A 23,103-nucleotide genomic window follows, 5' to 3' on the forward strand; every position below is an offset into this window, starting at 1 on the left:
AAGCCAAAATAGACAAAGCATATTAGGATTACATCTCAGCACCCAAACACCTTTCCGTGAGGTGAGCTGTGACTTCTGCCATTGGCACTGCAGTCCCTGCTGCCCAGGTGTGGGAGTTGCTCAACACCTAGTGGCCTAGTGAAGCAAATGCAGCTTGCCAAGAGCCCTAATAACTTCCAGCCATTTTGTGACTTTCTCAAAATGCACAGGAGAGCCCTCAATACAACTCCCCAACTTCTGTGAAACCGAAAGCCTCCACCTCCACCCATTCTCTGAGCTGGGAAGGACTCCACATTCCAGTTCATTCTCCAAGGTGGAAAAGACTTTGCACATGAATAATGACAAGAAGTGACACACATCTGCTGGGCTTCATCTGCAAAGTGTTTAGCAGTAAGAGGACTTCTGTGCTGGTTGACCCAAGTGAAAGAAGAAAGAAAACAAAAGAAAAGTCATGGGGAGACTACGAGTGTGCCTGGAGATGTTAAGGCTGCCAATGGAAGAGGAACTAATACTGTGGGGTTCTAGGCTACCCAAAATTAATGAGATGCCTCAATTAAACTTCAACTCAAAAAATAAAATAAATAAAGCCTGCCATCATGATGACTCCATGCACTCAGGAGAGCTGAGGCAAGACAGAAGGGCTAGGCAGCAGGACCAAGAGAGAGAAATAACGTTTTGCCAATGAAAGCAGTATTATCAGGAAATAAATCAGCATGATGATACATACCTATATTCCCAGCACTAGGGAGGCTGAAGCAGGAGGATCGAGAGTTTCAGGCCAGCCTGAGCTACATAGCAAAACCACCTCAAAAATAAAAATGAATTAAGTAAAGTGATGCCCTCCCCCATCTGTGGAACACTGGACAGAATCAGGATGGGCATCTGTCAGGGAAGAGTAGAGAGCATGCCTAAGTAGACAGCAGATCAGGGACAAGAGACGATGTTAAACACATCCCACGTTCCCATCCTGAACTCAAAAGTCACTGGCAACACTCAGATCTGCCAGGCAATATAATCCAGAGGCTAGAGGCACAGAAGTGACACTACCATCTGAGCAAATGTGAACACAATATAACTCTACTTTCCTGGACTTTGTTATCTGCAAATTTTGTTTAGCAGTCAGTACTCTCATAAGATTATTGTGAAGATATTATAGGGTAACAGTCAAGTACTTAAAACAGCACTGCACACACACACAAAGGTACAAAATCAACAGTATGAAGAGACACAGAAAGGAAAGATGGGGGTGCGGATGACCTGCTTGCTTTAGCTAACCTTCCCAAGCCGCAGCCAAAGTGTCCCTGGCTGTTACTAACAGAGGCTAAGTTGCCTTAGCAACCAGACTCAAGAAAGAGCCAGAGCTGCCTTGCTCAGAGGACTCATCCCTTGCCCTGAAGTGGGCATCCTCTGCGCCTCAATGCACACTCAGGTGCTGAGCAGTGCTGCCCTCCTATGATCAGTCAGCATTCAAAAGGACCTCAGAGCCCCTCTAGGCTAGCACTTCACTACATGAGAACAAGAAGGTAAAAGAAAGGGAAGTCCTAGGTGTAAGCTGGGACAAAGTCAAGCACAGTATAGGCCAATTTTACTCCTACTGGTCAAAATCTTCCCAATTTTCTTTTTTTTTTTTTCTTTTTTTTTCTTTTTTTTTGGTTTTTCGAGACAGGGTCTCTCTGTGTAGCCTTGGCCGTCCTGGACTCACTTTGTAGACCAGGCTGGCCTCGAACTCACAGCGATCCGCCTACCTCTGCCTCCCGAGTGCTGGGATTAAAGGTGTGCGCCACCACGCCCGGCTCTCCCAATTTTCAGGAAAAGAAAAATGGGGGTTTTGGGGATGGAAAGATGGCTCAGCGGTTAAATGCACTGTCTGTTCTTCCAGAGGTCCTGAGTTCAATTCCCAGCAAATACATGGTGGCTCACAACATGAGATCTGATGCCCTCTTCCGACGTGTAGGTGCACATGCAGAGAGAACAGTATATATATACGTTTTTTTTGTTGTTGTTGTTGTTTTGGTTTTTTTTTTTTTTTTTGGTTTTTCAAGACAGGGTTTCTCTGTGTAGCCTTGGCTGTCCTGGACTCACTTTGTAGACCAGGCTATCCTTGAACTCACAGCGATCCGCCTGCCTCTGCCTCCCAAATGCTGGGATTAAAGGCATGGGCCACCACGCCCTGCAATATTTAAAAACAAAGGAAGATGGTGTTTTTTTTTTTAACCCACTGAGCCAGTCCACTACTCCCTCTTTTTTGCTTTGTTTTGTTTGTTGTTTTTGTTTTTCGAGATAGGGTTTCTCTGTGTAATAGCCCTGGCTGTCCTGGAACTCTATGCCTCCCAATGCTGGGATTAAAGGTGTGTGCCACCACACCCGGTTACTACTACCTCTTAAGCCACACAACCATACAACATACTTTTTGAGTTTTGGGGGTTAGGGGATTTTCAACAGGAAATGAAGGATGGAAGGAAGGAAGAAAAAAAGGGAGGGAGGAACGGAGGGAAGAGAAAGAGGTAGAAAAAGGAAAGAAAACTTGCAAATAGTGAAAAAAAGAAATAAAATTCTTTTTAGTCCTTAGTATCTCAGATACGAGGTGTTGAGCCAGCACTACATACTTTCCGCGGGGGCAGCAGGGTGCAGAGGTTAAGTACAGGGACTCTGGAGCCAGAGCACTATACTCAAATCCCAACTCTACCACTACTTACAGGGTGGTAAGTGAGCCTCCTAAGCCTCTTCACACTATAAAACAAGAGTGTTATTCCCAAGGCTTAAGGACTAAAAGAGACAAATCCATATGAAGCCCACAGTGGAGTTCTCGGGGTGCACACTGATGGATCTGCTTCTCATCATTACTAGCTGCACCTAGACAGACGAGACACTGACGAGACGGTGCTCAATGGCTAAGAGCACTGGCTGCTCTTGTGGAAGACCCGAGTTCAGTGCCCAGCATCCACACCAGGTGGCTCATAATTGCCTGTAATTCCATCTCCAGAGGGACCAAATATTCACTTCTGGCCTCCTCTTGCACCCACATGTGCCTAACACACGCACATAAATCAAAACAACAACAACAGTAAACACAGAGACAAGGTCCTACTTCTAGTGCAAAGAACACTAGAACACTAAGGCACACCTCTCATTTCTGGCCCAGGAACACCCACCCTTCAACAACCAAGCACTCTTTCATTTCTCTGCACCTGGGGAAGAACCAAATCAGAACAGAGGCACAGGCAGACAAAGACAAAGCAAGGCTAGGAGCAGAATCCACACACACCCAAAACTCATCAAGTTCAGCAGGACACATCTCTGGTCCAGTCTCTCGCACCCTCAAAAGTGATACAGGAGAACGGTTAATAGCAAAAGCTCAAGCCAGGAGGTGGTGGCACACGCCTTTAATCCCAGCACTCGGGTGGATCTCTGTGCATTTGAGGACAGCCTGGTCTACAAAGCTAGTCCAGGATAGCCAAGGCTACACAGAGAATCCCTGTCTCAAAAAACAAAAAACAAAAAACAAAAAACAAAAAACAAAACAAATAAAAAGCTCTGAAGTCTAACTACCCAGGACAAACTCCAGTCCATCCCTTACATGCTGTGTGGCGTATGTTCTCTGGGTCTCTAAAAACTACACGGTAATTCTGACAGACATTTGGGTGCAGTACATCCTACTTGCTAAATACTATCCCAGCGCTGTACCTGGCCATGCGGTCTGCACACCACAGTTACCGTGAGAGAGCAGTACTATTACCATCATTCCACGTAACTGCTCAGGGCCACCGTTACTGATAAAACGGAAAGGTCTGTGTAAGAGGCCGACATTCCCAATCTTCAACTACCCTGCCTCTCAGGTACCAACATAAGTGGCAGTAAGAGCAGCTCCACGAGGTGCTCAGCTCAGGGTCTGGTCAAGTCTCCTGTGCCGGCAGCTGGCATTCGTCCTGTACGAGTCCTACTCACACCGTCACTAAAGGAAAGGAACCGTCTGACCAAACACTCCGACGAAAACAACATTAGGAGGACAGAGTTTAGTTAGCTTCTACTTCCAGTCTACCATTTAGGAAAGTAGGGCAGTAACTCAGGCAGGAGCTAAAGAAAAAGCTGTAAAGGAATTTGCTTGCTCACTCACTTGCTCATACTCAGCTGGATTTCCTGTGCAGCTCAGGCCCATCTGCCTACACTGGGCTGAGCCCTCCCATCAACCAAGATGCTCTCACAAACACATGCACAGGCCAGTCTGATGGTGGCCAGCCTGACGGAGGCCAGCCTGACGGAGGCCAGTCTGTAACTGAGGTACCTTCATCCGCCATTCTAGTTTGTGTCACCTGACGACAGACACTAACAAGGACACCTACCTAGGTCCCGGCTCCCCGAGCAGTTTGGGATCTAGTTCTAGTACTGCATTCCTTCGTGTACAGTACAAGGATTGCTTGCATACACAGAAAAGGAAATATTTATTAAGACCCTCTATCCAGGAGCTGGGGAACTGGCTGGGGGGTTCAGAGTTCTGTGTAAGCATGAGGCCCCTATGTAACAGCGTGGCCTGCTCCCATGAAGCCCTCTACTCCAGGACTTTGCAGGAAAAAGACAGGAAGGAAGATCACTGGTGCTAGCTGGCCGCCATTCTAGCTCAAAAGAGCTCTGGGTTCAGGAAGAGACCTTACCTAAAAGAAATAAGGCAGGGAATGATAAGGAGGGCAATCACCAGGCAGTGGGGGCGCATGCTTTTAATCCCAGCACTCAGGGAGGCAGAGACAGGAAGATCTGAGTTCAAGGCCAGCCTGGTCTACAAAGTGAGTCCAGGACAGCCAAGGCTACACAGAGAAACCCTGTCCCAAACCCCTCCCACTGAAAAAAAGAGGACAATTAAAAACTTTCTCTGGCTTTATACATGTGTACACAAGTGCACATACTCCAAACACACATGCAGAAACACCACATGTACCACATGCAAACACACCCCTCCTACCCAGTCTCATGGGTGTACACACACACACACACACACACACACACACACACACACACCTAGAATCTTTAGTTTAAATAAATCTTTATTACTGTTAACCAGACAGGCATGTTGAAGCACAGGTAATCCCAGTGCTCTGGAAGCTAAAGCAAAAAGATAGAGCCTTCAGGGCAGTCCAGGTTACATAATACACCGTTTTGAAAAACATAAAGCTACTGAAATAGCTCAGCAGGTAAAGGCACCTGCTGCCAAGACAACCTGAGTTGGCTTCCCTAGGACCCACATGGTAAATGGATATTATCAACTCCTACAAGTTGTGCTCTGACCTGCACAGGTACTGTGGCACAATGTGAACTATGGCACAAGTGTATGCACACATACGCAAAATAAATGTTAAAAGGTGTTAAAAACAAAACACAGTAAGCTGGGAATGGTGGTACAAACCACCTGAAAGGTTGATGCACGGTCAGGAGTCCACGGCCATCTTTAGCTATCTAGCAAGCACAATGGAAACTTAGGCTGTGTGAGACCCAGTCAGTCTCAAAACAAAACCAACAAGGGGGCTGAGCCAAGTGTGGTGGCCTTTAATCCCAGCACTCTGGAGGCAGAGGCAGGCAGATCACTGTGAGTTCAAGGCCAGCCTGGTCTACAATGCTGTCCAAGACAATCAAGGCTACACAGAGAAAGAAACCCTGGTCTCAAAAAACCAAAAACAAAAGAGATGGCTCAGAGGTTAAGAGCACTGGCTGCTCTTCCAGAGGTCCTGAGTTCAATTCCCAGCAACCACGTGGTGGCTCACAGCCATCTATACTGAGATCTGGTGCCCTCTTCTGGGTGGCAGTCACACATGCAGGCAGAACATTATATACATAATAATTCTTTAAAACAAACAAACAAACCAACAACAAAAAGCCTTTTTGTTACTTGTAGCCAGACTTTTTACTCCTTTATTGGGTTCCTGTATTTACCATCCTTCTCCACCCTTCCAAGGCCCCTAACACTAGGTAGGCAAGAAAGAAGGTTAAAGGGGAAATGGAGCATAGACGTCTTTGGACTACTCCCTGCTGATCAGGGGCTTAGGGTTCCTTGGAGCACATTTGACCTTTGCCATCAGGATATTCAACTTCTTCTTCTCATCTCTTTGTGTACAACTACTTGACAAACCATAACCAACCGCAACAAACTGCAACCAACCAACAGCAAAAGCAACAACGGCAGCCTCTCTTCAGAGCACCCTGCCCCATCTCAGGGCTCTGGCATTTATTCCATCTTCAAGAAAAGCTTCCACAGGGTTAGGCATGGTGGTGCACACCTTTAATCACAGCACTTGGAGGAAAGGGCAGGCAGATCGCTGTGAGTTCGAGGCCAGCCTCGTCTACAAAGCCAGTCCAGGACAACTAAGGCTACACAGAGACCTTGTCTGGAAAAACAAACAAACAAAAACACAAAAAGAAGAAGAAAGAAAGAAAGAAAAGAAACAAAGAAAAAGAGGGTGGACAGGTGCATGCCTTTAATCCCAGCACTTGGGAGACAGAATTAGGTGACTCTGGGTTAGATTAGTCTACACAGGGAGTAGCAACACTGCCAAGCCTATTTAGAGAGACTCTGCCTTTTGGGGGAGGAGGGGATTGCATAAAAAGGATGAGAAGAAGGACAGAGCGGGTTTCAGGATAGCTAGATCTGTTACACAAAGAAACCCTGTGGAAAGAAAGCCAGGCATGGTGACGCACACCTTTAATCCCAGCTCTTGGGGGAGGGGGGGAGGCAAGCGGCTCACTGTGAGTTCAAGGCCAGCCTGGTCTACAAAGTGAGTTGAGAACAGCCAAGGCTACACAGAGAAACCCTGCCTCAAAAAACAACAACAAAACAAAACAAAAGAAAAGAAAAAACTTTTTAAAAAAGATTTATTATTTATTACTTATACAGTGTTCTGTTTACATGTATGCCTGCATACCAGAAGAGGGCATCAGATCACATTATAGATAGCTATGAGCCACCATGTGGTGGGTGGGAATTGAACTCAGGACCTCTGGAAGAGCAGTCAGTGCTCTTAACCACTGAGCCATCTCTCCAACCCCGAAAAAACTCTTTTTAAAAGTCATAGTAAGGGAAATAAGAGAGGATAACAGAATATATGTGACATGAGAGGAGACAAGGACCACCTAGGAAGTCCTAGGATGAGGTACAGAAAAAAGTTGGGCAAAGGAAAAAAAAACTTTTTAAAGATTTATTTATTTGGGCTGGAGAGATGGCTCAGAGGTTAAGAGTACTGTCTGTCTTCCAGAGGACCTGAGTTCAAGTCCCAGCAACCACGTGGTGGCTCAAGCCATCTATAACATGATCTAGTGACCTCTTGTGGCCTGCAGACAAACATTGTATATATAATAAATAAATAAATCTTTTTTTTATTACATATACAGTGCTCTGCTTGCATGTACACCTGCATACCAGTAGAGGGCATCAGATCACACTATAGAGCAGACAGTGCTCTTAACCTCTGCGCCATCTCTCCAGCCCAGGCAAGATTTTTTAAAGCTCATTAACTTCACACCTATAATCCTACACAGGAAAGCAGAAGCAAGAAGACCCAGACTGAGGCCAGCCTGCTGTACATATACGGGGAGACCCTATCTCAGATTAAGTAATTAACAAAGGAAGGAAGGTGAGTAATAAAGGAAGGGGGCAGGACGAGCAGGATGAGCAGTGAGTACATAATCAACCTGGGCTAGCAAGAGCCTAGCTCAAAACAACAACTAAAGGAGGCATGATGGCATCAGTACAAAGTGCATCTCCAATCCCATGCGGTTCAACAGCCCAAAACAGGCACACTACAGATCCTGTGAAAATGCCCTTCAGAGCTTCATGTACAGCATGTAACAACTGAACTCCACACTCACACGAGGGCTCACACTGCACAGGCCACTGTGCATATGCAGTATTCTGAGAACCACGGCACCTCTGCTGCCTAGCATACTGGAAACGCAGCCGGTGGGTCCTCACTAGCTTTCCTTGTGTCCTCGCCACCTAGAGGAGGCATCCCTTTTACTGCTGATATGGTCTATGAAATTCTATTTAGATTTATTTTACTTTTGTACAAATACGAGTGTTTTGTCTGCATGTATGTCTACACATCATACTCATGCAAAGCCAGTGGAAGCCAGAAGAGGGCTTCAGATCACCCGGAACTGGATGGAGTTACAGACCACTAGGTGCCACATGGGTCCTAGGAATCGAACCCAGATCCTCTTGGATAAACAGCCAATACCCCCCTCAACTGGTGTGCCATCTCCCAAGCCCTGGAGACAACAGATTTTAACAATGAGCAACAACGAACAAATGCTTTTTCTGGTTGAAGTGACTGTCTCTGAAAACACGTCTCTGACAATGTCTCCCTTGTATGCTTAGTAGGTGGGATCAGAGAAATGACCAAGTGAAATGTACTTCTGTTGTTCTGAATAAAGCAGCAACTTCTCGTGAATTCTTTTCCCTTCTATCTCAAATCTGTTAACCAAGTACATACATATTCTTCCTTAAAAACAGAGCCTGACAGGTGGTGGTGCAAGCCTTTAGTCCCAGCACTAGGGCAGGCAGATCCATGTGAATTCGAGGCCAGCCTGGTCTACAAAGTGAGTCCAGGGACAGCCAAGGCCACACAGAGAAATCCTGCCTCAAAAAGCCAAAAAACAAACAAACAAACAACAAAAACCTGAAAAACCAAAAACCAAACCCGGACAGATGACTCAGTGGTTAAGAGCACTTGCTCTTACAAAGGACTTTGGTTCAAATCCATACGGTAGCTCATAACCATCTGCAACTCCAGTTCTAGAGAGAAACCCCTCTTCTGACCTCCTTGAGCACTAGACAGATGTGGTGCACATACTTAGATGTAGACAAAAAAACCAAAACCAACAGCCAAGGCTACACAGAGAAACCCTGTCTCAAAAAACAAAAAAACAAAACAAAACAAAACAAAAAATCCAGCAGCCAGATACAGTGGAGAACAGCTACATCCCACCCTTCAATGGCTAAGGTAGAAAGACTGAAAGTTCAAGATCATTATGGGCTACGCAGCATGTTCCAGGCCAACATGTACTACACAACGAGACCAGTGAGGTCAGTTTTACTACACAGTGAGACCATGTGTCATAACGCAAGCCCAGTGTGGAGGCACACACCTCCAATCCCAGCCCTTGGGACAGAGTCAGATGGATCTCTGTGAGCTCAAAGCCACGCTGGTCCACATATCTAGTTCCAGGCCATTCAGAGCTACATAGAGAAATGTTTTCTCAAAACAAAACATTTCAGGTATCTGTTAGGAAGTACTGCTCCAAAATAAACACTTCATTCTGGCAAGGACAGTTAAAGTGCCAATAACCCAGAGCTAGAGATATGGCTCAATTAGTGACGTGCTTGCGAGTATGCACAAAGCCTTCAGTTCCATCCCAAACCCACATATACTGGCTGTGGTAGTACATGCATGCAACCCTAACACTCAGGAAGTAATGAAGAATCAGGAGTTCAAGGTCATCCTCCACTACACAGTCTGAAGCCAGTGAGGGTCTTTACCGGGATTCAAATAAATAGCTAGCCCACGCTTCTGAAACAGCAGAAAAATAAGCACTAACACTCAGGTGACACAAACATCCTCCACTCCTTCCTGAAGTGACTATGACTTTGGAGTAACTGTGCTCTCTCTGCCTTTGCTGTTGCCCAGGCTCTCCCCTATACCTCCCACTCAGTGGGTGGGACTCCAATGCCACCCTTATTCTTCTCAGTCTCTTTCCCAAGCCAAGTGAAGGCCCTTCTCGCCATGCCCCCGCACCCTCTGCTCTCTTAATCTTGTTTTTGTTTTTGTTTTGTTTTTCAAGACAGGGTTTCTCTGTGTAGCCTTGGCTGTCGTGGACTCATTTCACAGACTGGGCTGGCCTTGAACTCACAGCAATGCTTCTGCCTCTGCTTCTAGTGCCTGGCTCCTCTGCTATTTTATATCCTAAGACTTAACATGCTATCCTGGATCACTTATCTGTCTTCTTCTCTGGATCATAAATAACTTGGAAACAAGGACAAAGATCTCATCCTCTGGGGGCTGGGGCAGAGGGACGGTAGAGAGTAGAAGGTTTGAGGAAAGGTCGCAGAGCACTCCTCACCTCACCTCCCACTGAGACTACAGGAGCATCCTACCACCATCCGGCTTCCTTCCTTCTTAGATGCCAGCACGTAGGATACGCAAGGCAATCAGTGACTATTTACTGACCAAACACAATGAATTTTAAGTTAAAGTATCTTCTGTGATCTTTTCCCCTTGTTTTTCTGAGACAGGACTTCACAGCGTCCCCCAGACTAGCCTCGCACGCATCATCCTCTTGCCTCAGTCTCCCAAGGGCTGGGGATCCAGGTGTGCATTCCCGTTCCGAGCCCTCTTCTGTGGCTTTTGTAACATATTTTCCCTGATAAACCAACTAAATTTAGGCTAGAATTAAAATTATTGGCATAGAAACCTATCTCCAACTGATAGCAAAAAAAAGTAAATTCCGGGCATGGTAGCGCACACCTTTAATCCCAGCACTTCGTAGGCAGAGGCAGGTGGGACACTGTGAGTTCGAGGCCAGCCTGGTCTACAAAGCTACTCTAGGACAGCCAAGGCTACACAGAGAAACCCTGTCTTGGGGGGGGGGGGGAGGGAAAAAAAGTCTCCGCATGCTTTGGGAAATAGAGAATTGAGGGCTGGAATTGAGCCAGTTAAGCAGTACTGGCTGCTCTCGCAGAGAATCTGGGTCCCCAGCACCCATGCCAGCTCACACCATCTGTAACTGCAGTTCCAGGTGACTCAATGTCCTCTTCTGCTTCCAGAAGCACCAGACACATATGTAGTACACAGACATATATGAGGCAAAATAGCTATACATATAAAAAATAGCAATGTTTTTTCTTTTGGTCTTTTAAGACTGAGTTTCCCTCTGTAGTCCTGGCTGTCCTGGAACTCACTCCATAGACCATACTAGACTCAAACTCAGAGACCTGCCTGCCTCTGCTTCCGGAGTGCTGGGATTAACAGTGGGTGCCACCACAGCCAGACATTCTCTCTGCTTTATTCGTTCAGCGTTTTCCTTCTCTTCTTCACTTTCTATCTTTTGCGTCTGCATTGAGTTCTCGTCTTCCCCTTTAAGTTCCCTCCACATACCCATCTGCATACTGTTTGGGTATCTGTCGGCATCTGTGAGCATCATTTCATCCAACTGGGAGAACTTAGGCCAAGAACGTTACTCTATTTCCTGCTAACTTCTGCATGGCACTTCACATATTTCTTGTGTCTATCATGGACCTACTAACAGAAAACATGGTCACCAGGACATGAAGCCAAACAGCTACAATCTGCAAAGTAGGCAGGACATGTTCTAAGCTGTACTTTCTCAGTTCACATTTTCTTTTTTGGGGGGTGAGGTGGGGAATGGTAGGGATCAGATCCAGGGCACTGGCACACCAGGCAAGAACTTCACCACTGAGCTACGCGGCCCAGCTCCACTATAATCCTTTTACTCAAGTTTGTGAGTATGTGCACACACCACACGTATACTGATGTCCACCGCTGCCTGCGGAGGCTAGAATGGGTGTCAGAGCCTCCGGAGGCAGAATTACAGACAGCTGCAGGATGCCCACAGGTGACAGGGCGGTCAGCAGGCATGCTTAAACACTGAGCCATCTCTCCAGCCTATAAAATGGCTAGTTTTTTTACGACAGTAACCAATTCTCTTAATTTCCACTAAGAATTCTTTTTTTTTTCCCCCGAGACAGGGTTTCTCTGTGTATCCTTGGCTGTCCTGGACTCACTTTGTAGACCAGGTTGGCCTCTAACTCACAGTGATCCACCTGCCTCTGCTTCTCGAATGCTGGGATTATAGGCGTGTGCCACCACTGCCCAGCTAAAAAAAATTTTTTAAAGAGTAATTATAGCTGGGCATGGTGGCACACGCCTGTAAGCCCAGCACTTGGGAGGCAGAGAGGCAGAGGCAGACAGGTCTCTGTGAGTTTGAGGTCAGGCTGGTTTACAAAGTTGAGTCCAGGTCATACAAGGCTATACAGAGAAACCCTGTCTCGAAAAATAAAAACAACAAAAAAGCCTGTAACTCCAACTCCAGGAGATCTGACACCCTGTTTTGGCTTCTACAAGCACTGGCACAAATTTAAGCGCACACATATAAATTTGAGTATTTTGGGGTGAGGAGGTTCAAAATAGTGTTTCTTTGTGTAGCCCTGGTGGTCCTGGAACTCACTCTATAGACCAGGCTGGCATCAAACTCAGAGACCCACATGCCTCTGCCTCCCAAGTCCTGGGATTAAAGGTGTGTGCCACCACTGCCCAGCTACAAATAATGTTTAAACAAAGAAAAGTGAGTGTGACATACTAGCACAAACGTTCAATCTCTGTGAGTTTGAGGCCAGCCTGGTCTACAGAGTGGAGTGCTAGGACAGCCAAGGCTACATACAGAGAAACCCTGCCTCGAAAAAGAAGAAAAAGAAGAGGAAGAGGAGGAGGAGGAAGAAGAAAAAATAACAGCCAGTTTAGTGAAAAACAAAAGTAGGAAAATTGCAAATTTGAGCTAGATGGAACTACATAGTGAGACCTTATCTCCAAACAACAGCAGCCAGGCACACACCTTTAAACTTGCAAAGGCAGAGGCAGGCGGATCTCTGTTAGTTCAAGGACAGCCTAGTCTACAAAGACAGCCAAGGCTACATAGAGAAACCCTGTCTCTAAAAACCAGAAAAAAAAAGGAAAAAAAAAAACCCAACAACAATAAAAGAAAATAGTAACAAAAGAAAATGTGAATAAAACTGAAGGGTGAAGAGAAAAAACTGAAACTGTTTTTAGAACAAAACAGAATACTACATGTTAGCAAATTAGCATTTTTTTTTGTTTTTTAAAGATTTATTTATTTATTATTATGTATACAGTGCTGTCTGCATGTACTCTGCAGGCCAGAAGAGGGCATCAAATCACATTATAGATAACTGTGAGCCACCATGTGGTTGCTCGGAATTGAACTCATGAGCAGCCAGTCCTCTTACAATGAAAATATTACAAAAGAGAATTACTGCTTGAAATGTACTCTAGAAGCCTGGCGTGGTGGTGCACACCTTTAATCCCAGCACTTGGGAGGCAGAGGCAGGTAGATATTTGTGAGTTCGAGGCCAGTCTGGTCTACAAAGTGAGCCCAGGACAGCCAGGACTACACAGAGAAACCCTGTCTGGAAAAGCCAAAAAAAAAAAAAAAGGGGGGGGGGGAGGGGGCTCAGAGGTTAAGAGCACTGGCTGCTCTTCCAAAGGTCCCAGGAGGGAGTTCAATTCCCAGAAAGCATGTGGTGGCTCACAACCATCTGTAGTGAGATCCAGTGCCTTCTTGTTACAGGCTGTTACACATGCGGGCAAAATACTGTATAAATAATAAATAAATCTTTAAAAAAAGGGAATAGGGTGTGGTGGCGCACACCTTTAACCCCAGCACTCGGGAAGCAGAGGCAGGAGGACACTGTGAGTTCAAGGCCAGCCTGGCCTACAAAGAGAGTCCAGGACAGCCAAGGCTAACAGACCCTGTCTTGAGGGGTTGGGGGTGAGGAAAAAGAAACAGGGTTTCTCTTGTAGTCCTGCTTTGTCTGTTTGTTTCAAATAGGGTTTCTTATAGCCCTGGTTGTCCTGGACTCTCTTTGTAGACCAGGCTGGCCTCCAACTCACAGAGATCCACCTGCCTCTGCCTCCCGAGTGCTGGGATTAAAGGAACGTGACACCATGCCTGGCTCTAATTTCATATTTTTGTTACCTGGTTTTGGTTTTTGTTGGTTTTTATGTTTGTTTTAAGACAGAAGCCACGGCTGGCCTGGAATTCACTATATAAATCAGGCTGGCCTCAAACTCAGAGAGCCACCTGCCTCTGCCTCCAAAGTGCTGGGATTAAAGATGTGCACCACCATGCCTGTCTCTATTGCCTGACTTTTTAGTACTTAGTATTTTATTTTATTTTATTTTATTTTTTGGTTTTTCGAGACAAGGTTTCTCTGTGTAGCCTTGGCTGTCCTGGACTCACTTTGTAGACCAGGCTGGCCTCGAACTCACAGCGATCTGCCTGCCTCTGCCTCCCGAGTGCTGGGATTGAAGGCGTGTTCCACCACGCCAGGCTTCTAGAGTATATTTCAAGCAGTAATTCTCTTTTGTAATATTTTCATTGTATGTGTGTGTACATGAGTCATTTAAATTTCTTAAAATGCTTTTTAAAATGTGGGAAGTATTGAATTAACGCACCCAAAAATGCTCACAACAGTGCCTGTCACACACTGAGCTCTTCGTGCTCCTGTCATTGCTGCTACTATGTACCCAGTAAAGCTGTCTGCAAAGTTAAGTAAAATAACATTTATTTGGAAAGTTTCACATAGGTTCTCATTGTAATCCCAAACAAAAAGCACTTCTGTCCTTGACACCCACACAGTAAAGCCGCTTAGGTACACGCTTGATGTTTGGCCCACACGTTGAAGAGTCCACAGGTCACGAGTTAGCTATCGCTCTTCCATACTCTGTCAGAATTTGCAGAGAAATGGAGGATTCGAGTTGGATAAAATAACTTATTTTATCTATCTGCTTAAGGCGTTGATTGGGATGTGAAGCCAGAAATCCACCACACACATAATGGAGGAAAGTGAGTCATATAGAAAACTGTTTGCTCCCTGGAGGCAGTGGACAAAAATGTGACACAGACGGAGCCAAATTAACAGATACTTGAACCTTTGGGCAACTGAGTCACTTCCATTTCCTGTCCTCATCCAGAGGCTTAATATTTGAGCCTAAATAAGTGTCACTAACTGGAAGACACTGAACAGACAAACAGGAACTGACTGAACAGCAAGCAACCAGTTATCTGAGTGGCCCCTTTAAAAAAACAAGCCTGGGCTGGAGAGGTGGCTCAGAGGTTAAGAGCACTGGCTGTTCTTCCAAAGATCCTGAGTTCAATTCCCAGCAACCATATGGTGGCTCACAACCATCTGTAATGAGATCTGGTGCCCTCTTCTGATGTGCAAGTGTACAAGTAGGTGAAATACTGTATACATAATAAATGAATATATCGTAAAAAAAAAAAAAAAAAGGCCAGGTATGGCAGCCCATGCCTTTAATCCCAGCACTCGGAAGGCAGAGGCAGGTGGATCACTGTGAGTTCAGGGCCAGCCTGGTAACAAAAGTTAGTCCAGGATAGCCAAGGACTGTTACACAGAGAAACCGTGTCTTGAAAACCCTTTTTAAAAGAGGGTGGGGGTGGGGGCTGGAGAGAAGGCTCAGTGGTTAAGAGCCCTGCCTGCTCTTCCAAAGGACCCAGGTTCAATTCACAGCACCCACATGGCAGCTCACAACCGTCTGAAACTCCAACATCTGACACCCTCACACCAACGCACATAAATTAAGATTAAATAAAATATTAAGGAAAAAAGTCAAGCTCATCTCAAGCACTGAAAAGCATTTAAATTCTTTTTCTTTTTGAAACGGGATCTTGTTGTGTAACCCTGGCTGACCTCAAATTCTCAGAAACCCACCTGCTTCTTAGCACGTGCTTCAATATTTAAGTTCCACAATCCCGGCGGTGATGGCACGAGCTTGTGGTTCCGCCATCTGAGAAGCTGGGACGGAGGATGCGGAGTTCAGGGCAAGCTGCGCTACATAGGGACTCTGCACTGAAAAACACAAGGGCCGGGAATGTGGCTCAGGGGCAGAGAGTTTGCTAAGAAGCTAGAGACCCTATGTCTTACATCCAGCTCTGCAACATTAAAACCTCAAACTAATTTAAATAAAAATATGCAAAAGGCGCTCACCAGTAAGGAAATCAGAAGAAATGGATCCCATTCGACATACTGTGTGACCTTGAGTCAGTCACTTCACCTCTCTGGGTTTATCTTGCTCTGTTAGGGGAAAAAGAGAAGTAAATCCCACTTCACTTCAGGGCATTGCGATTTAAAAAAAAAAGGGGGGGGGGTTGCAAGTAGTAAAATGTTTAGAATGGAATCTGGTGTGGGAAATCAACCACCACCATCTGCTCGACTATAAAATGCACCTAATTGTGAACTTGTGGGTCACTGGACAGTTGAATAGTGAGACAGGGGCATCCTGATGATTTCTTAGCCATAAAATCTTTAATCGCTTACAGCACAACCTGTACGAGGTTTAGTAAAATGAGTTTCTAGATGCTCGGGTGCTTGGCTAGTTACACAGACGCACAGACCTGCCTGCCATTACTCGGTAAGCAGCAGCGTTAGGCCTGCGTTTTAGTTATTCACGGGCCCAACAAGGGAGGTGGAGAGCGTTAAGTTTCTGCCAATAAAAAAAAAAAAGCTTCCAAGTAGCCTGCCGTTTCGACGTGGGGAAGGGCTGAGAATGATAAGGCGCACGTTCTAGAGCTTTCGGACCCACCCCCAATTTCCCGTTGGCGACACGTGTCGCCATTTTGTTGGGAAACATGGCTCCCAGCCCTCCCCGCTGTTTGGGGGTGGGGAGGGGGGGGAACGTGGAAGCGGGTAGCGGAGGAGGGCAAACTTTAGCCCTTTCTCTGAGGTATAAAACGCCTTCTCACACGACCCCCCCCTCCCCCGGCTAGGCTGACTATGGCGGTGGACCAAGGAGGAATCACAGCTCGCTCCTCCACACCGCCTATGGCCATTTCGGGCCGTGAGGACGCGGTCGGGAAGACCTCCCAAGATGGCGGCCGCGCCGAGGGCTGGCCAACCCGGGGGAGCGTGGCCCGGGCCTGGCTGCACGCGCGCCGGGGGGGGGGGGGGGCGGCCGGCACCCGTTCAGTGCGCCCCACGCTTGTAACGTCTAAAAAGAAGCCATCGCGGGAGAGACGGCACTAGGGGCAGGAGGTGGGGGGCCTGAGGGCTTGGCGGACGGGAGCCCCACAGAATGCAAACAAAGCATTATGTAAATGGACGCCATTCTTCCAGCGGCCCGAGTTCCGAAAACACTCCCCCCTCCCCCCACCCCACCCTCCCCAAAAAAAACACCACCGCGGGCCCGAGCGGCGCTCGCTGGGGTGGGCGAGCCTCCGGGCTTTTCTGCGCACGGGACGCAGCCACCGGACCCCCACCCCACCCCAGGCCAAGGTTGGGGGGGGCTGGTACGAGGCGCCCGGACGCCGGGGACGGAGGGGGGGGCCCCCACGTGCCCTCCGCGGCGCGTGCACGGACGCCAGGGCCGCGCCTCGCCGCCCCTCCCCTCCCCTCCCCCACCGGAAGGCACCGCGGGCCCTGCCCGGGCCCCCCCGCCGCGGCCTCGCTCCCGCGCATGCGCCCTGGCCGCCTCACGCGCACGTTTTTAAACCCGCGGCCTTCCGGCTGCCGCCTGCAGTAGCCTCCGCGGCTGCCTGTATCGTTCCGCGCCCGGAACTCCTCGGCGGAGCGGGAAAATGTCACCCGTCCTCATCCCCAAAACAGTCATCGTCCCAGCCCCCTGGCCCGTCTCTCTACGGTTAATAAAACACGTGCTCCCTCTCAAGCCCTGCCGGGTTCCCCGGTTCGCCGTCGTTGGGTGTTTTTTTCCTCCCGTCCCGTGGCGCCACGGGGTTATTTTCTCAAACATAGCGCGCGCGCTGGCGCAGTCTTGTGACCTAAAAAGCCGGTCCTTTTTTTTTTTTTCCCCTCCTAGGGGTCCTGCGCGGCAAGCACTTCCGGGGTCAGAGGGTACGCGGGGTTGAAAGCGGGCTTCCCGCCCCGCCCAGACCGCCGAGGCTGCCGCCGGAGTCGCCACCGCCGCGCCCTCGCCCACCCGCCCGTCCGCCGCTCCCGGCCCCGCTCGCCCCCGCCGCCGCCGCCGCTCTTCCTGCGACGCCGCCGCGGCCTCCCGCCCGCGCCCGCCCGCTCCCGCCGGCCCCCGCTCGCCTCGCGCCGGCAGTTCGGGCCTACTCCTCCCCTCCCCCGCCTGCCGCCCAGGACTTGACCACGTAACGAGCCCAACTCCCGAACGCCGCCCGCCCGCCGCTCGCCATGGACGCCGGTGTGACTGAAAGCGGACTCAACGTGACTCTCACCATTCGGCTGCTGATGCACGGAAAGGAAGTAGGCAGCATCATCGGGAAGAAAGGGGAGTCGGTGAAAAGGATCCGCGAGGAGAGCGGCGCGCGGATCAACATCTCGGAGGGGAACTGCCCGGAGAGAATCATCACGCTGACCGGGCCCACCAATGCCATCTTTAAGGCCTTCGCCATGATCATCGACAAGCTGGAGGAAGATATCAACAGCTCCATGACCAACAGCACGGCGGCCAGCAGGCCCCCGGTCACCCTGCGGCTGGTGGTGCCCGCCACCCAGTGTGGCTCCCTGATCGGCAAGGGCGGCTGCAAGATCAAGGAGATCCGCGAGAGCACGGGGGCCCAGGTCCAGGTGGCGGGGGATATGCTGCCCAACTCGACCGAGCGGGCCATCACCATCGCCGGCGTGCCGCAGTCGGTCACCGAGTGTGTCAAGCAGATCTGCCTGGTCATGCTGGAGACGCTCTCCCAGTCTCCGCAAGGGAGAGTCATGACCATCCCGTACCAGCCCATGCCGGCCAGCTCGCCAGTCATCTGCGCGGGCGGCCAAGATCGCTGCAGCGACGCGGCGGGCTACCCCCACGCCACCCACGACCTGGAGGGACCACCTCTAGACGCCTACTCGATTCAAGGACAACACACCATTTCTCCGCTGGATCTGGCCAAGCTGAACCAGGTGGCAAGACAACAGTCTCACTTTGCCATGATGCACGGCGGGACGGGATTCGCCGGAATTGACTCCAGCTCTCCAGAGGTGAAAGGCTATTGGGCAAGTTTGGATGCATCTACTCAAACCACCCATGAACTCACCATTCCAAATAACTTAATCGGCTGCATAATCGGGCGCCAAGGCGCCAACATCAATGAGATCCGCCAGATGTCCGGGGCCCAGATCAAAATTGCCAACCCGGTGGAAGGCTCTTCTGGAAGGCAGGTCACTATCACTGGCTCAGCTGCCAGTATTAGCCTGGCCCAGTATCTAATCAATGCCAGGCTCTCCTCTGAGAAGGGCATGGGGTGCAGCTAGAACAGTGTAGGTTCGCTCGTTAACCCCCTTCTGCTGTTTTCCCAACTGTGTAATTTCTGGTCAGTGATTCCAGGTTTTAAATAATTTGTAAGTGTTCAGTTTCTACACTTTATCATCCGCTAAGAATTTAAGAAAGAAAATCACATTCTCTGTTCAGCTGTTAATGCTGGGATCCATATTTAGTTTTATAAGCTTTTCCCTGTTTTTAGTTTTGTTTGGGTTTTTGGCTCATGGATTTTATTTTCTGTTTGTCGATAAAAATGTAAGAGTGGAATGTTAATAAATTTCAGTTTAGTTCTGTAATGTCAAGAATTTAAGAATTAAAAAAATGGATTGGTTAAAAATGCTTCGTATTTGAAAAAGCTGGGAATTACTTAAACTCTTTTGTTGGTGCTTTCTTTTCCCTTCCCTTTTAAGTATAGGGTGCTTGGAGGCCTGAGGGAGGAGGGTGGGCCGCCCTTGTTTGCAAGCTTTCCTTGCCTTATCGGTAAGATTCCATTCCCCCTGCCCCAACAAAGGAACGGCAGGTCCGGCCTGCTTTGGGATGTTTACAAAAGACGGGGTCCCTTCCTGGGAGTGACATCTCGCCATCCAAGTTCCAGAGAAAGGCCTCTGCCCGTTTCTCTGGTAGAAAATAGAGGGTTTTCTCAGGTGGAAAAAGTGCCCATTCAGTAGGACAGGATGAGTGCGGAGCATCCGGTTCATCTAGCCAGGAGTCCCCTGCCCCCACCCCCTCGGGGAAAACTTAGCCTGGGACAATAAAATATGCTGGGGAAGGGTTGTGGGAGGGGGCAGGGGCTGGAGGTAAGGGTGGGAAGGAGGGCCACAGCTGCGGGGAGGGTTGGGGGTTGGAGGGTCCTGGGTCCGGGATGACACCAACAGGAAGAGCACGTGGGGAGCATGCACCTGTGGCAAGGAGCCAGTCAAGAGAATGTCCACCTGTCAAGTGAGGTGCCCAGAAACAAAGGGGCAGTTTTCTCATTTTCCTCAGCTGTGTGCAATGGCTAGTTAATTACAGCGGGAAATAATCTTAAATGGGACGGTCCTCCGAGGAATGTAGACCAGTCCAGGGTGTTAAAATGCAGGTTTTCCTGAGTCCCAGTACACACTTGAGGCAGAAAGCTGTGTCTTTAACACCCATGAAGAGATCTCTTGAGTTTTTCTTCAGATTGGGAACTGCTGTGGCAAAGGTCTACTAACAAGTCCCCGTCGGCAGGCAGAGTCTGGGCTGGACACAAGGGCAGAAGAAGAACTGTACTCGTCACAGGCCGAGCTAGACACAATAGTAAGACAATAGACAATCCGGTGTAAAGTGGGCAGTAGAGACGGGCGGAGGCATCTCTGCTGGACATGGGTCCCGGCTTGTCTCTGGGCAGCCCTGGACGTGACCTTCCCATCATTACACACGTGCAGTGGGCTTGCTGGGAGCAGGTTAGACTAATGGTTCTGCCCCTTGTGGCCTTGAGCAAGGAACGCACAGAACACTGGAAGGTGTTAAAAAACAAAACAAAAAACCCGAACTCCCTGAGTTTGGGACAAAAAAGCAGTTTTAGAACAGAATAAAGTAAGCTGGGCATGGTGGCGCACGCCTTCAGTCCCAGCACTTGGGAGGCAGAGGCTGGTTCAAGGACAGCCTGGTCTACAAAGTGAGGCCAGGACAGCCAAGGCTACACAGAGAAACCCTGTCTAGAAAACCCAACAACAAAAAGAACAATAAAGAAAGCAGATGGCCTGTTTCTGGGAGTAGGCGTTGCAGAGTATGGGCAGCGGAGACCTGACTAAAAGATGGAGAGAGCCCCCGGTGATGGCGCACACCCTTAACCCCAGCTCGTGGGAGGCAGAGGCAGGTTGAACTCTGAGTTGGAGGCCTGGTCTACAGAGTGAGTTCCAGGACAGCCAGGGCTACACAGAGAAACCCTGTCTTGGAAAAAAAAGGAGGTGGGGTGGGGGCATGAAGTGATTACGCTAGTGAGGTGCTGTAAAATTTTAATCCCAGCACTCGGGAAGCACAAGCAAGTAGAGTGAGTTTGAGGCCCCTGTGTAGTGGGTTTCAGACCAGCCAGGGCTACATAGACCCTGTCTCTAAATTAAATAAATAAAATGAATTGCTGGGTGGTGTGGCACCCTAGGGAGGCAGAGGCATTCAGATGACTGATTTCTAAGATAGCCTGGTATACTGAGCAAGTTCCAACACAGCAAGAGCTACACAGAGAAGCCCTGTCTCAAAAAAAACCCAAAAAACAAAAAAATGTTTACTAAACTTGGCTGAGTGACCAGGAGGGACGTGAGGCCAGTGAGGACCTAGTACAGTGTCTTGGAAACTGAGCCCTAATCAGGGTACATGGACAACAAAACTTGAGTCCTCAAACACCAGGCCAGGCAAGCTGGTAGAGTCCCTGGAAGAGGGAAATTGCTCGAATATACTGTGGGAAAGCACTCACACTCTCCCAGCTTTCCTCCCTAACATGCCCAGTACTTTTAGGGTCATTTGGGCAACAAAGCATACAATGGCTCCCACCTTGCAGAAATGAAAGGCAGGAGCAGCCACTAGAAAACCATCAAAGGGCCGGGTGGTGGAGGCACACGCCTTTAATCCTGGCACTCAGGAAGCAGAGGCAGGCACATCTCTTGAGTTCGAGGCCAGCCTGGTCTACAGACCAAGTCCAGGACAGCCAGGACTACACAGAGACGCTGTCTGGGGCTGGAGAGATGGCTCAGAGGTTAAGGACACTGACTGCTCCTCCAGAGGTCCTGAGTCCAGTTCCCAACAACCACACGGTGGATCACACCCATCTATACTGTGATCTGATGCCCTCTTCTGGCCTGCAGGTGTACATACAGGCAGAGCACTGTATACATAATAATAAATAAATAAATCTTTGAAAGAAAAGGAACTGAACTCGACGCAGGCGTGGTGGTACAGGACTTTAATCCCAGCACTTGGGAGGCAGAAGCAGGTGGATCGCTGTGGGTTCAAAGCCAGCCTGGTCTACAAAGCGAGTTCAGGACAACCAAGGCTACACAGAGAAGCCCTGTCTCGAAAGAAAAAAAAAAGAAAAGAAAAGAAAAGGAACTCGGGCCTGGAGAGATGGCTCAGAGGTTAAGAGCACTGGCTGCTCTTCCAAAGGTCCTGAGTTCAATTCCCAGCAAACACATGGTGGCTCAAAACCATCTATAATGAGCCCTCTTATGGCCTGCAGGACTTATGTGCAGTTAGAACATTGTATAGGGGGGCTGGAGAGATGGCTCAGTGGTTAAGAGCGCCACCTGCTCTTCCAGAGGTCCTGAGTTCAATTCCCAGCAACTACATGGTGGCTCACAACCATCTATAATGTAATCTGATACCCTCTTCTGCACATAAAGAACTCATATGCAATAAATAAAATAAATAAATCCTTTTTAAAAAAGAACATTGTATAGGCAATAAAATAAATATTAAAAAAAAAAAAAACAAAACAAGAGCTCTAAGAGTAATTTAAAACCCAGGCATGAGAGAAGAGGTTGGAAGCCAGGCGGCAGTGACGAACATCTTTAATCCCAGCATTTAGGAGGCAGAGGCAGACAGATCTCTGAGTTGAAGGCCAAACTGGTCTACAGAAGTAGTTCCAGAACAGCCAGGGCTATACAGACAAACTCTGGAGAGAGAAGGGGGGGGGAGGGGGTGGAAGGAGAGAGAGAGTGTGTGTGAAAAGAGAGAGAAATTGAGAGATTAGGAGGAATTTCAATCCCCACCACTTGCTGAATAAAAAAGTAAATTGAGCCAGGCATGGTGGCACACACCTTTAATCCTAGCACTCAGGTGGCAGAGGCAGAGGCCAGCCTGGTCTCCGTATTGAGTACCAGGACAGCCAGGACTATGATAGTTAAGATCCTGTCTAAAATAAATATGTAAATAAATAAATAGCAAGTTGACGTACTGGAGAGATAGCTCAGTAGGTTGTTGTGGGGTTTGTCTGGACTTGTAGTTTGGTTTTGTTGTTACATAGAGTGCTGAGATTAAAGGCATGCGCCACCATCGCTCAGCTTAGGCGCCTGAACTGAACAAGTAACACAGACACACACAATCTTTC

At 48.5% G+C, this 23,103-nt stretch overlaps 1 protein-coding gene and 1 long non-coding RNA gene across 6 annotated transcripts in view; one reads left to right on the forward strand and one right to left on the reverse strand.

The window, feature by feature from the left end:
* Nucleotides 1–16,578, reverse strand: part of LOC311587915 — a 37,436-nt gene extending 20,858 nt beyond the window's left edge. Inside the window, exons 1-3 of one of the 5 annotated variants that reach the window (XR_014775999.1) lie at nt 16,039–16,578; nt 15,800–15,886; nt 15,524–15,661 (exon numbers count right to left, since the gene is read on the reverse strand). This is a non-coding gene — a long non-coding RNA (uncharacterized lncRNA). Of the gene's footprint in view, nt 1–15,523; nt 15,662–15,799 lie in introns of all 5 variants that reach the window. The other 4 variants (XR_014776000.1, XR_014776001.1, XR_014776002.1 and 1 more) reach the window with 4 other exon arrangements.
* Nucleotides 16,579–17,685: 1,107 nt separating this feature from the next.
* Nucleotides 17,686–19,412, forward strand: PCBP1 (poly(rC) binding protein 1). The gene has a single exon (XM_084765259.1). The coding sequence runs from the start codon at nt 17,963–17,965 to the stop codon at nt 19,031–19,033; it is 1,071 nt and encodes a 356-aa protein (XP_084621385.1). The 5' UTR covers nt 17,686–17,962; the 3' UTR covers nt 19,034–19,412.
* Nucleotides 19,413–23,103: the final 3,691 nt, after the last annotated feature.

This window comes from Acomys minous (genome assembly GCF_964271855.1).
Source record: "Acomys minous genome assembly, chromosome: 17".
NCBI lineage: Eukaryota > Metazoa > Chordata > Mammalia > Rodentia > Muridae > Acomys > Acomys minous.